The following is a 13,149-nucleotide window of genomic DNA, read 5'->3' on the forward strand; positions in this document are numbered from 1 at the left end:
TTACTCTGACATAAGCAGAGATTTTTATTTGGTTTTAGAATTCTGTGCATTGTTATTTCATCGCCAGCTTTTCTAATTTTGTTTTGTTTAGCGGCTAATGTTAATCAGTTTGCTTTGCTTTTCAGGGGAGAGAGAGCCAGTGAGTTCACGATAGTATATGTATGAACATATATACATATACACGCTGTCACCCATCCACCCATCCATCCATCCACCCATCCATCCATCCACCCATCCATCCATCCATCCATCCATCCATTCATCCATCCATCCATCCATCCATCCATCCATCCATCCATCCATCCACTGAACATTTCTATGTTGCATAAGTTACATTAGTTGCTTAGTGTAAGTGTGTATTGCTTTAGTATAAAACAAACAGTTTAGGCAGTGCTAGGCAATTCCAGAAAGGTAGTGTACATCTGGTCACTCCTCTCTCTTTTCACGGCTCTCGAGTGCTGTGGGTCCTCCCACCTGGCATCCTTCCCACTTCACAACTCTTTAGTAAGTAATCCAAATTCCAGACTTTCCTGTCCTTTTTCATTCATTAAAACTTATCTGTGGAAAGGTCTCCCCGCCCCCAATATCATGCCATGTTTTCAAATGAATTTCTGCCACAATAATAATTTATTTTTCTTGGGTAACATATTTCCTATAAACTACAATCTAAATTGCCTTCACCTAAAGGTAGGGTCTCATTTGGAAATTTAGGGCCCAGGGAAGGAAAATAATGAGAAAATTAGCTCCTTAGATTGTCTCACAAGAGGGGTGTGTGTGTGGGGGGTGAGGTGGTGGGCAGTGGAGGGAGTAGGTGGGAGGGCCTACTCTAACCAGCCACCTCACCCATGGGATCATCCAGTATCCTTTCTCATGAATCGCCACAAATAGAATCATTCAATGCTTAACTTACACATGCCCCCAAAGGTGAGTAATACCAGAAGAGTTAGTCATTAATATACATTTTAGGTTTTGTCACAAGAGCACAGGTAGCCAAAATTTAGAAGTAAAATCTGACCTTTTCTTTCAGCAAGTAGAAGGAACTTTAGAAGAATTCTCCTATCATTTACACAGTCCAAAGACTGACATATTAAACCAGAGTTCTGATTTGCTCCTTAAGAACAACTAAGAACTCTTGACCATTTATTTATATGTACTAATGTATTCTACTGGTAAAATCTGGAACCTTTTCATCAGTGTTAAAAGTGCCAAGGGGATGTGAGTAAGGAGATGGTTTGTCACATACTTAACAGGGAAAGCAGATAGCTGACGCCAAAAGTTAAGGCATTGAGAGTTACGGTACAAGTCTTGCCATCTCACGTGAGCATATATTTTTATTGCATTCCTGTCTTAAAGCCTTCTCGTGGATTTGTGATAATGCCAGATAGACTGAAAATAACAAAACACAAATTCTATTCTATTTATCCTTCTCAAAGTAGCTAACCAAGGAAAAGCTCTTAAAAAGCAGTGCCTCAGTTTCCCCATTCAAAACATGTACCAATACTAGTCCATGCATTCACACATGCTGAGTTGTTGCCTGCTACATCCTTTATAAGGAAGTACTTGGTCACTTCAAAAACCACCATGCATTCATACCTCCTCAAAGAAAGTTTGTAAGATTTTATTTTTTAAAAAATGAGCAGTACCTTCTGTTAAAGTTATATTCAAAGAGTTTGGATTGAATATGTTTTTCTAACAATATCTAGTTTGCAGAACAGAAATTCACCTGGAATTCTAAACACAAGAAATGAGTAAAGGAAGGCCATGCTCCCTGGAGCTCCTAGGATCTGGAGAGCCTCTATCTGTGTCTTATGCTTCTTCCTTGCCCCAGGCCAGGTTTACTTGGCTCCATTTTACATGTTATGGCTAAACGCTACCAACTGACTGTAGTAGGATAATGACTATATTCAACTACTACTTTTTTGATGTGCAAGTCATACCAGTGAGCAATTCAATCACTGGTCAAACAAACAGACAATTAGGGACTCAGTCTGAGCATTAATTTTGCCAATAATTGGTACTCAGCGAACAGTAAGCAGGTGACAATCGCTCCCAGAACAACTGGAGGGAATCTCCTTTGCAAAGCAATTGTCAATCCTTGCTATTTCTTTCCTCACATCTAAATGTACAATAGTAAGGGAAAATGCATGCAAAGAGGACAGTAATTCAAATAATGAGAAGGGGGAAAACTATCTTGAATGTAACAAAAGCAGCAGTAAGGTAGCTTGAAATCTTCAGCCAAATTGTTGAATTGAGTCTATCTGCTAAAATTTTAGGGATTGTTACTTATAAACATAAAACCAGACAGAGGACAATAAGATTGCAATTTTTTTGGTACCAGAATTCTGTCAGCATCTTTAAGTATTATTAGTGCTTTGTGTACTATATTATTTTAAAATTATCTCTAAATTATAAATCTCCTTTCACCATGTTTATTAAATTCTTACCTATTTTTTTTCTTTTTGAAGAGGAAAATGTCTGTTTTGCTTTTTAAATAAGAGCTAATGGGAAAAATCAAATTAAGAGAAATGTGTAGACAGGAATCTGTGCATTTAAGAAGAATATCTGTATTATTGTTTTTTCTGATTTATAACTCTTGAGTCACTTGCTTTAGTTTATTTTCCTTTCCCCTGCAAAATCTGAACATTAAAAGCCCCTTTTCTATAGTTACTTGATATGACAGACAGGTCTGCTTTTACAGAAACCTTTAGCAGTGAGGAGAAAAATCAAACAGGGGAAAATAATTTACTCTAAAACACCTGAAACTGACAAGAAGCAGGATGATGAAACAGTCCAGAAGAGGCCAAAAAGGCCCACGATGCCATAAGGCTGGTGGTTGGGTCAGTTAGGTAGGGTTTCCCGATACCACCACACGCCCTTTCACAAAGCAATAGTATTTTTTGTTCTTTCTCCTTGTGTCCTTTCCATTACATATTTGCAAGAACAATTCAGATCTAGAAAACATGCTTGTTATTTACTTAGAAACCAAGGAAAGATGAAGCCAGGGATGCCCTTCAGTGCTGATAGCCAAGATGCAGACAGATCAAAAGCTAAATCCAATTTAACCCACCTCAGGCAGAAAAAGTAATCGAATTAAACTTCCTCTAAATATGATAAGTTTGGGGCTCTTAAAGCCAGGCACAAAGAACCAGGTTAGAATGAGCTGTTAAGTAAATGGATGCATTGAGCTCTAGCTGCCCCGCCCACAGGGTGTTTGATAAGCTGTTGATTGCCTCGATCACTGAAAACTGATTAAGCTGCTTATGCGGCTCCAGGGGCTAATGGCCTGGCCACCAAGAATACCCCTGCCACTGATTTAAGTAAGCTGCTTGGCATGTATGGTTTGATTATTAAAGGATGAAAAAAAGAAAAGGGGGTGGAGAGAAAGACAGCAGCGTATAGGAAAGCCTTAAAAAGCAGGCTGTATGATTCCAAATGGATACATTACTTTGACACCCTAAAATGAATATGGAATTACTCTGATTCTTTCTCTTCGTCAGATATCAAAACTCACGTATGAAAGGCTCCCTCAAAGAGTACTCACTTTGGAGCCCACCCATTCTATTTTAAACGATCTTTACAAGAATGTTCAGTGCCTTTAAACACACTTCTCAAATGATAGAGTCTGTGTCCTCAGGCACTATGATCAGGTAGACTCCAGAAAATAGATAAATGTATAACAAGTGTTTTAACCAATTCTTCCCCTTGAACAACAATTTTAAGTAAAAATATACCCCTTTCCACCCTAGCCAGCAGACCACTGCTGCTTGACTATGTAGTAAAGGTCAGGCAGGACCGAAGGAGTTGGGAGAGCTGACATGTGCAAATAGGTTTCAACTTGACACATAAATGGAAATGAAAATCTTAGTCTTTTCTTAGACCTCTCCAACTAAACGCTCTAACATCATTTCTGCCATTTAATTTAAAATAACTTTCTGGCAGGGAGCAGAGGCTCATGCCTGTAATCCCAGCTCTTTGGGAGGCTGAGGCAGGCGGATCACTTGAGGTCAGAAGTTCGAAACCAGCCTGGCCAACATGGTGAAACCCTGTCTCTACTAAAAATGCAAAAATTAGACGGGCCTGGTGGTACATGCTTGTCATCCCAGCTACACGGGAGGCTGAGGCATGAGAATTGCTTGAACTCAGGAGGCTGAGGTTGCAGTGAGCCAAGATCACACCACTGCACTACTGCCTGGGCAACAGAGCGAGACTGTCAAATAAATAAATAAATAAATAACTTTCCTAGCTCTGGCGGGACAAAAAGAACACAAAAGTCTTAAGTTATTAAAAGACACAAAAAATCCTTGAAAAGTAATTTAAAGTCAGAAAAATGACTGAAGGATATGAGCATGGTTTTTAAGTTGACCTAAATTCTTCTGGATAAAACAACCAGAGAGGAAAACAACAACGAAAGAACAGAATCACAGCAGTTTGAGATACTCTGAAAGTTGTCACAATTATTATTATTATTTAATGAACTCTTGAAAGAATCATTATCTAGTGTCCAACAGCTTCTCAGGAGTGAGTTGTTGATTTAAATGATTAACCAAAGCTTAACATATTTAGAATTTAGGGCTAAACACACAAAAGGCCAGTTTCTTCCTAGCTGCTAATCTGGTCAATCAATAAAAGTACAAGTGTGGCCAGGTGTGGTAGCTCATGTCTGTAATACCAGCACTTTAGGAGGCTAAGGTGGGCGGATCACTTGAGGTCAGGAGTTCGAGACCAGCCTGGCCAACATGGTGAAACCCCATCTCTACTAAAAATACAAAAATTATCCGGGCATGGTGGCACATGCCTGTAATCCCAGCTACTCGGGAGGCTGAGGCAGGAGAATCGCTTGAATCCGGGAGGCGGAGGGTGCAGCGAGCCAAGATCACGCCATTGCACTCCAGCCTGGGCGACAGAGCAAGACTCTGTCTCACAAACGAAAGGAAAATAAAAAAAAGGACATGTTCTAATAAAAGTATAAAAGGATGATTTCAACTCTTACATGCTCTGTTATGTTTTACTAAACTTTAAAAGCCATTCAACTTTTTGGCTTGAGCACAAGTCAAGGGCTTAACACATTCAATGCCTTTTATATCTTTTCATACAAATTTTTAATTGGTAAAATTCACACACCATAAAATTTACTCTTTTAAAGTAAACAATTTAGTGGTTTTCAGAATATTCACAAGACTGTACAACCATCACTGCTGTTTAATTCCAGAACACTTTCATTAGCCTCCAAAGAAACTCTTTATCCATGAGCAGGCACTCCTCATTTCTTTGCTCTCCCCAGGCCCTGGCAACCACTAACGTACTTTCTGTCACGATGGATTTGCCTATTCTAAACACTTCATGTAAATAGAATCATACAGTATGTATTCTTTTCTGTCTGGCTTCTTTTACTCAGCATGCTGTTTTCAAGATTTATCCATATTGTAGCATGCATCACTACTTCACTTCTTTCTATGGCAGAATAATATTTTATTATACGGCTACAAAACATTTTGTTCATCCATTCATTAGCTGATGAACATTTGGGTTGTTTCCACTTTTTTGCTATTATGAATAATGCTGCTCTGGACATTTGTGTACAGGTTTTTCTATGGACATATGTTTTCAACTCTCTTGGGTATATAACCAGGAGTAAAATTGTTGGGTCATATGGTAACTCTATGTTTAACTTTTTAACTGTTTCCAAAGTGGCTAACATACTTTGCATCCCATCAGCAATGTATAAGAGCCCCAGTTTCTCTACATCCTTGCCAACATTTGTTATTGTCCTATATATCTTTTTATACTAAGTTTCCCCCCCATTCTGAATAAGAATTATCAGGGTTTGTGACGAAAACTACCCCAATGATGGCAGAATACAGTGCAAAGACCAAAGTCAACAAAGAGACTTCTCCAGGAAAGCAACAAAAATGAAACGGCCCCTCTAAGCACTTACCTGCTGCAGGTCGGCGAGGGAATACAGGTGGATCTGTTGAAGGAGGTATTCTCTGGGGAAAATTCTGAAAACAAGGGCAGATAGACAAGTGAACTGTGGTGCTGCCATAACACACATTTTTCTGATAAGTTTCAAAGTTTCATTGAAGAATTCCTTTCCTCTGCCCTCTCCACTTTTCACCCATACTTCTCCTCCTAAGCCTTCTGAGGAACCTGTAATATCTTTTTCTCAGATATTTTTCTTCCCAACACAGACACCAGAATGGAGGTAAAAGTTTGATCTTTGACTTCTAATGTAATCTTAAGTGCTACAAGCACTGCGTGGTGGCCCAGGCCTGAGGAACAGAACATCAGGTTTCTTCTACCAGCTGTGTCCGTAATAAGCTGTGTGATCGCTGGCAAGTCCCCACATGCCCACCTGGCTTCAGCTTCTTCACAGCAGAATGAGGGTGGTTTAATGTGATGTCTCTAAATATCTTTCTGGCTGTATTTTTCTATATCTAAATATATTGATTTTGGATTTCAGAAAAACTGGAGTGGCCACTCGTGTCTAGAGGCTTCTACGGCTTTTATTAATGAGGAGGAGTGATATTGAATATCATATTAATGAACTATCCTCTCATATGTACAGTGATGGCAATTTTAGAACCTCTGTACAAACGAGAATAATGGGACAAGATATTTTACATTAGGACTCTTCAACAAAGTCCAATATCTTTAGCTGCTGTCCGTTCACAGTATCTGGATAGATGACAATGAATGAACTGAAAAAAATAATCTGTTATGGGTAAGCAAACAGGTTACCAAAGTGTAGATGACTGGGAAACAACACACGCACAAACTAAACCCAAAACAAAATCCATGATACTAACATTTTTCTTTGTCTCACTTGGTACTATGCAATTTTCTTGTGTCTTAAATGAAAGAAACCACCAATTTATTCAATTCACATCTATGACTATTCATTATATGCCAGGCACTATGCCAGGCACTAGGAAGACAGCCCAAGTATGAGGCCAAGGAGCATAAAGTCAAGTGAGGGAAAGACACATAAGCTGATAATTACAATACAATGTGGTAATTGAAAATGATAAAGAGTTATGCATGGGGTACATATTTTTTGAGTAGTCTAACATGGTGGATTCCAACCCTGGCTGTCTATTAGAATCACTTGGAGAGCTTTTAGAAAACCACAGGGTACCTGCCTGGGTAGAGCCCATAAATCAGTGTTAAAGAAAACAAAACAAAAACTCTCTTGGTGATTAGTACAGCCAAGGTTTAGAACCACTGGCCTAATAATCTTGCTCACTGGGAAAATCATTATTCAGTCTTTCAATTAGGTATCCATTAGTTGTCAAATCCTAGATATTAAATCATTCATCCTTCCATCCATCCAATATTGATTAAGCACACACTGCATATCAGACACTATTAGATTACTGAAAATGGAGCACTGAATCAATTAGACGAAGTCCTGACCAGACAGAGGACTGGAGTAGGTGTATTCTAGTAAGGACCTCTCCTGGAAAGTAGGAAAGTCGCTGAAGAATTCTGCTGGAAAGCACTGTTTCACCCACAGGAATGAGACGAGTGACAAGGGCATTATATTCTGGGAAACTGAATGCAGTTCCTAAGGCTGGGCTCCCTTCAACTCTAATGGTTCAGGGTTGCACTTGTGACAGGAAGCAGAGCACAGGTCCAGCACAGCTGGGTAGGGCATAGGAAAAGTACTCAATTCCTCCATGTAGGATTAGCTTCTCTACAGGAAGGCCCCTGTCGTGGAAGGTAGACCATGGTCCCTGGAGGGACCATGAGATGTAATCAACCTCCATTTTCAATAACACAAGCACATGACAGAAATGATCAAGGGACCTCTTCCTCAAGGCAGCCTATAGGAGGTCACTGAGCTTGGCACTGGAGATACATCATTTTATCTAATCCTCACAATAGCCCTGGATGGTAAACACGACCTTCATTTTACATAAGAGGAAACTGAGGCACAGAGGCAAAGACCAATTTGCCCAAGGTCACAGAGCTGAGTTTCAAGGCCAGGACTTTCTGACTCCAAAGGCCTATGCTCCTTCTAATTTCTTGGGGCTGGGGGTGGGGGAAGGAGGGAGGTAGGTTTGAGCTGACCATGTAATTTAGTAATATCATGCATGTCTCTTCTGGATGGATGTTTATGACTGTAGTTTAGGCCAGTAGCAGTATAGAGCCACTGATGCTTTTTGAAGCAGGAAAGCCACACTAATGTGCCTCTGAAGGCAGCAGGGAGGGTGGAGAGACTACAGACAGGTGACAAGGCATGTGAGAGTCTGTTCTAGGGTAGACAAGGGGACAGTGAAAGGAATGAGTGGGTAGATACCAGAGACTTTTTGGAAGAATTGAGAACATTGGGAATAAGTGAAAAAGGAGAAGGGAGTCTAAGATGACCCTGATGTATAGAGCCTGGGGATCAGAATGGTGATGCCATTGGCCAACTGAGGGCAGGCTTCCAGGGGAGGGAATAAAAAATTGAGCTTCCTATGTGCTGAATATCCAGTGCCTGTGTGGGGAACAGCAAGCATGGATCTGGGCCTGAGATGTAGAAGACCCAGGGCACTTCTGATGGGAGCACAGAGCGGACAGCTGAAGCCAGAGGAATGGAGGGAATGGAGTGAGGAAAAACCTGAATGGGAAGGGGGCTGAACCCAGATGAGGGTTGTTTGTTTTTACTTTGTTTACCTTACAATCTAGAACTATCTAAAAGTGTACTTTGGTAGTCTGCAATTTTCTCATTATATTTTGAAAATTATGTTTTTGAAAATAACCAGAATGTTCACATGTACTTCCACAGTTCCTAACATTTCTCTGTATTTGTAAAATGTTCTTACCTTCATACCCTTTATCTAGCTTCCCCTAATGCTTACATCTTATATAACCATGGCATATTGATCAAAAATAAGAAATTGACATTATGCAAATTATAGACTTTATTCAGGTTTCACCAGTTGTTTCACTAATGTCCTTTTGCTGTTCCAAGATCCAAGGACCCAAACTTATCTGCAGGAAAGGAAAACTAGGGCAGTCTTTCAGTGGGACTCAAAGGGAGCAGTGTATGATAATATGAGAGACAGAGGATGTTTAGGGGTGACTAAATTGAAGGAATAATCTTACTGAAAGGTAAATGCTTAATAATGAAATCCCTTAAATAAAGTAAAATGAAAGCAATGTGGCAGCAGTGCTAAGAAATGGAGTCCAGTAAGCGTGCTGCAAAATCATTTCAAGACTAGCTTCTGCCTCTTCTGCTGGTTTGTAGAAACATAGGTCAGCTGGAGAAAGAGTTAAAAGGAAGATGAAACGATTTACGGCAGGGACAAATGCAGGAGAGCATATCTGTAATGTTTTGCTACTTAAAAGTCCTTTCTGCTTTAAAATTCTAAAATTTTTATGGTTAGGGATATACAGGATATCAGACTTATTTACAAATTTACAAACCAAATCACACTGGCATACTCTTCCTGGAGTGCTATAACCAGTCGGTTATCACAGAGTCAACAAGCACTTACTGAGTGTCTAAAATAAGGCATCATGCTATGTGCTGGAGATGGATACTTCAATGAATACAACTGATGAGCAACAAAGAGAATTTCCAATTTCTCCTTACTAGGCAGGGTCCTTCTTGCTTCCAAACACTATTCATTATTCTTCTCACAAAAATTAACCAACTTTGGTCACAATCATCTCTAATATTCCTTCAACATTATTTGTACAGCACAGCTAAAGTGGCTATGTATTTATTTAATGTTTCTATGTGTATATATATTTCACATATGTTTATTTTCTCTCTCCTTTTATATGAGATTCTAAGCCCCTCCAGAAGCACTTCCTCTACTGTCTTCTCCATCATGCTTCAGTGTCTAATACTATAATTTACATGAGGTCAGTCATAACAGACACAAAGAACTGGAAAATGCAATACATACAGGAAAGATAAAGGAACCCAGCTTATTGTGTCTGGAGAAGATGTTGTGTCCAAGAGATTTATTGGTGGCTATTAAAAATAAAGACTTTTAAGAGAGATAATGCCAGTCATCTTTTTTTCTCCCTGGAGGATGGGAGTTGTAGTATGAAAGCACTGAAGTCAAATATGGGAATAAATTTCCTGAGAGGGAAGACTGGTAGGCATTAAAATGTATCTCTTATAGTAATGCTTTTTAATGTAAATAAAATAAGAAAAAGATTTTTTTGCAGCTATTTAGAGATAGGGACTCACTCTTCTGCTTAGAGGTAAGGGTTTCCAAGGCAGGGCCAGATAACTTACGCACACTGCCATTTATTCCTCTTTCCCCTAAGGCAGACCGAATTTGCAAGACATTCTCTAAATATTTTCTTTAGGAAGACCAAACACAGGGAAACTCAGGGTAAATATGGACCTAAAAGCCAAGCTCAGGAAACTGTGGGCCGTGGCAACTTCCCATCTGGGTGATTCCAAGGGCTTTCCTCTGCTGTGGCTGAGGTCCTACAAGTACGTCTGACAGGAGTCCTTTAGGAAATGAATGGGAAAAGTAAAGATTCCCAGGAGCCAGTTTGCCTTAAACTCTGATTAGTAGAAAGGAGTCTGAAAAACAGGACTAAGGAAGAGGAGTTGTCTTGGTAGGGGAAAGGGTAGCTCAGATGTTGAGGCAGACGGTTGGAAACGTCTTTGGAATGCTCAAGTGGAGTCACCTGTGAGTCCAAGTTGGCGATTTGTGGGCCCCCAGCTTATAGGTTTTAGGTGAAGCCATGAGAAAAAGTGATAGTCCAGGGGGGCACATGCTGGGAAATGAGAAAAGATTGCTTCCTGGTGAAACAGTACTATTAATATTTAGGAGTAGATAAACATAAAGAGGACTGGGAAGGTGTAGGTTGACAGGGAGGAGAAAAAGCAGAACAGCCAGCACCAGGGACGCCAAGGAAGGAGAGAATTTCATGAAGGAAGAAGGTGGTCAATGGCATCAAAGGTAGTGGAGGGGTCAAATAACGTGAGGAAGACTCTCATGAGGCCTGGAAAGTGCCTGCTGGCAAACAGGAATCCATCAGTGACCTCAGACAGGGTGGTTTCAGGGGAGGAGGAGGAAAGACTGGAGAGGGGTGAGGATTGTGGGTTACTCTTTTACGAAGTCAACTTTAAAGAAAAGGAGGGAAATTGGGCCACAGCTAAAGAAGGATGCAGGACTAAGAAAGGATTTTTTTTTTTTTTTAAAAACATAAGAGAGACTTGGGCATACTTAAACACTAACATTAAGAAGCTACTATAGAAACAAAAGCTGAAGATACAAAAGTAGAGATAACTGATGAAGCCTGGCCTTCAAAAGGCCTAAAGGAAATGGGATGTGGACCCAGCTGGAAGCTCTTTCAAATACACACATTTTCACATGTGTATGTGCGTACATGAAAACACACACACACTTTCCCCTCACCGCACGCACACGTGCACGCACACACACACACACACACACACACTCCCCACACACAGTATTTTCCTAACTAAAACGGTTCAAGTTTTTACTGAAGTGTTATATAAAAAAGATTAATAATTACTCAACAGGGCGCAGTGGCTCACACCTGTAATCCCAGCACTTTGGGAGGGTGAGGTGGGAGGATCACTTGAGCTCAGGAGTTTGGGACCAGACTGGGCAACAGAGCAAGACCCTGTCTCTAAAAAAAATACAAAAATTAGCTGGGGGGCCGGGCGCCGTGGCTCATGCCTGTAATCCCAGCACTTTGGGAGGCCAAGTCAGGCTGATCACCGGAGGGTGGGAGTTTGAGACCAGCCTGACCAACATGAAGAAACCCCATCTTTACTAAAAATACAAAAAAATTAGCTGGGCATGGTGGCGCATGCCTGTGATCCCAGCTACTCGGGAGGCTGAGGCAGGAGAATTGATTGAACCCAGGAGCTGGAGGTTGCAGTGAGCCAAGATCGTGCCATTGCACTCCAGCCTGGGCAATAAGAATGAAACTCTGTCTCAAAAAAACAAACAAACAAAAAAAAACACAAAATATAAAATAAATTAGCTGGGGGTGGTGGTGAACGCCTGTGGTCCCAACTACTCAAGAGGCTGCAGCAGGAGGATCAATTGAGGCCAGGAGGTTGAGGCTGCAGCGAGCCATGATCATGCCACTGCAGTCCAGCCTGGGTGATAAAGCAAGACCCTGTCTCAAAAAAAAAAAAAAGTAATTACTAATTTATTAAATTTAATCCCTAAACTTCATTATATTAAGAACCAAAAGCCACAAACTAACTGAAGGTTATCTGGCTTAGCAGTCCTTTGGTAAACAGGATCCTTGTTGCAGAAGAGGCTGCTGTGTTTAGGGCCTTCTGTGCATTAACTGACCTCACTGTACTGCAGGGCTATTAATCATCATGTCTGGCAGCATTTCTGCAGTGAGCAGCCCTGCTTATGCCAATGCAAGCCCTGACACCAGAGCCAAAGAATAAATGAGATAAGAAGAGTCAACTCCACACTTCACTCACCCATCAAAGGAAACGATATCACTAGCAGGTAGCACTACCGAGTTTCCTGGTAGCAAAGAACACTGAAGAAATGTGCTAGAAGATCATGAAAACCAACTAGCACAATCGCTTCTAGTGCTAACATTTTCTATTTTATCATCTTTAGAATCGCCTGACACACTAGGAAGGTAACTTAGGCTTCATTTATAGATTGCTCTAATGAGAAAGGTGAGAAAAGATGAAAATTAAAAAGGAAAAAGGTCATATATGATTCAGAGCCCTTATATTATGTAGCTGGTACTTGGGGTTAAAAATGCAGAGATAATTGCCTATGAAATCAAAGGCAGTAGTCTTAACAAAAAGGTAGAAGGGCCTCATTCCACTTTGTTCCATGACATTAGGTCAAATAAATCAAGACTCATTTAACTTGACTAATTTCTGAGAAGTTCAACTCAGCTCCCACCAAGCCCCAATGCTCACGAGAAAAAAGGGATTGGGTCAGGCCCTAAAGTAGGCAGACCCTTTGCAAGGTTCTGATAGATTTGATAATATTACCATTTTCCTGAAGCTCAGTTCTTAGAGATGCACAACCGGCATTTAAAGACTCGATGATTAAAATGAGGGAAAAATTTGCAATGGAAATATCTCATCTTAGACAGGCTTTAAAGAAAAGACCCACAACACACACACATGTAAAATTAAAATGATAGCACAACACCAAAAGCAAATTCCACAAT

The 13,149-nt window shown here is 40.4% G+C and overlaps 1 protein-coding gene across 1 annotated transcript in view; it reads right to left on the bottom strand.

Moving 5' to 3' along the window:
* Positions 1 to 13,149, bottom strand: part of PLEKHM3 (pleckstrin homology domain containing M3) — a 204,149-nt gene that overhangs the window by 81,038 nt on the left and 109,962 nt on the right. The window contains exon 6 of the mRNA XM_024243818.3: positions 5,936 to 5,999. Coding sequence (XP_024099586.1) covers positions 5,936 to 5,999 — 64 coding nt within the window. The remainder of the gene's footprint in view (positions 1 to 5,935; positions 6,000 to 13,149) is intronic.

Source organism: Pongo abelii, chromosome 11, assembly GCF_028885655.2.
Source record: "Pongo abelii isolate AG06213 chromosome 11, NHGRI_mPonAbe1-v2.0_pri, whole genome shotgun sequence".
NCBI lineage: Eukaryota > Metazoa > Chordata > Mammalia > Primates > Hominidae > Pongo > Pongo abelii.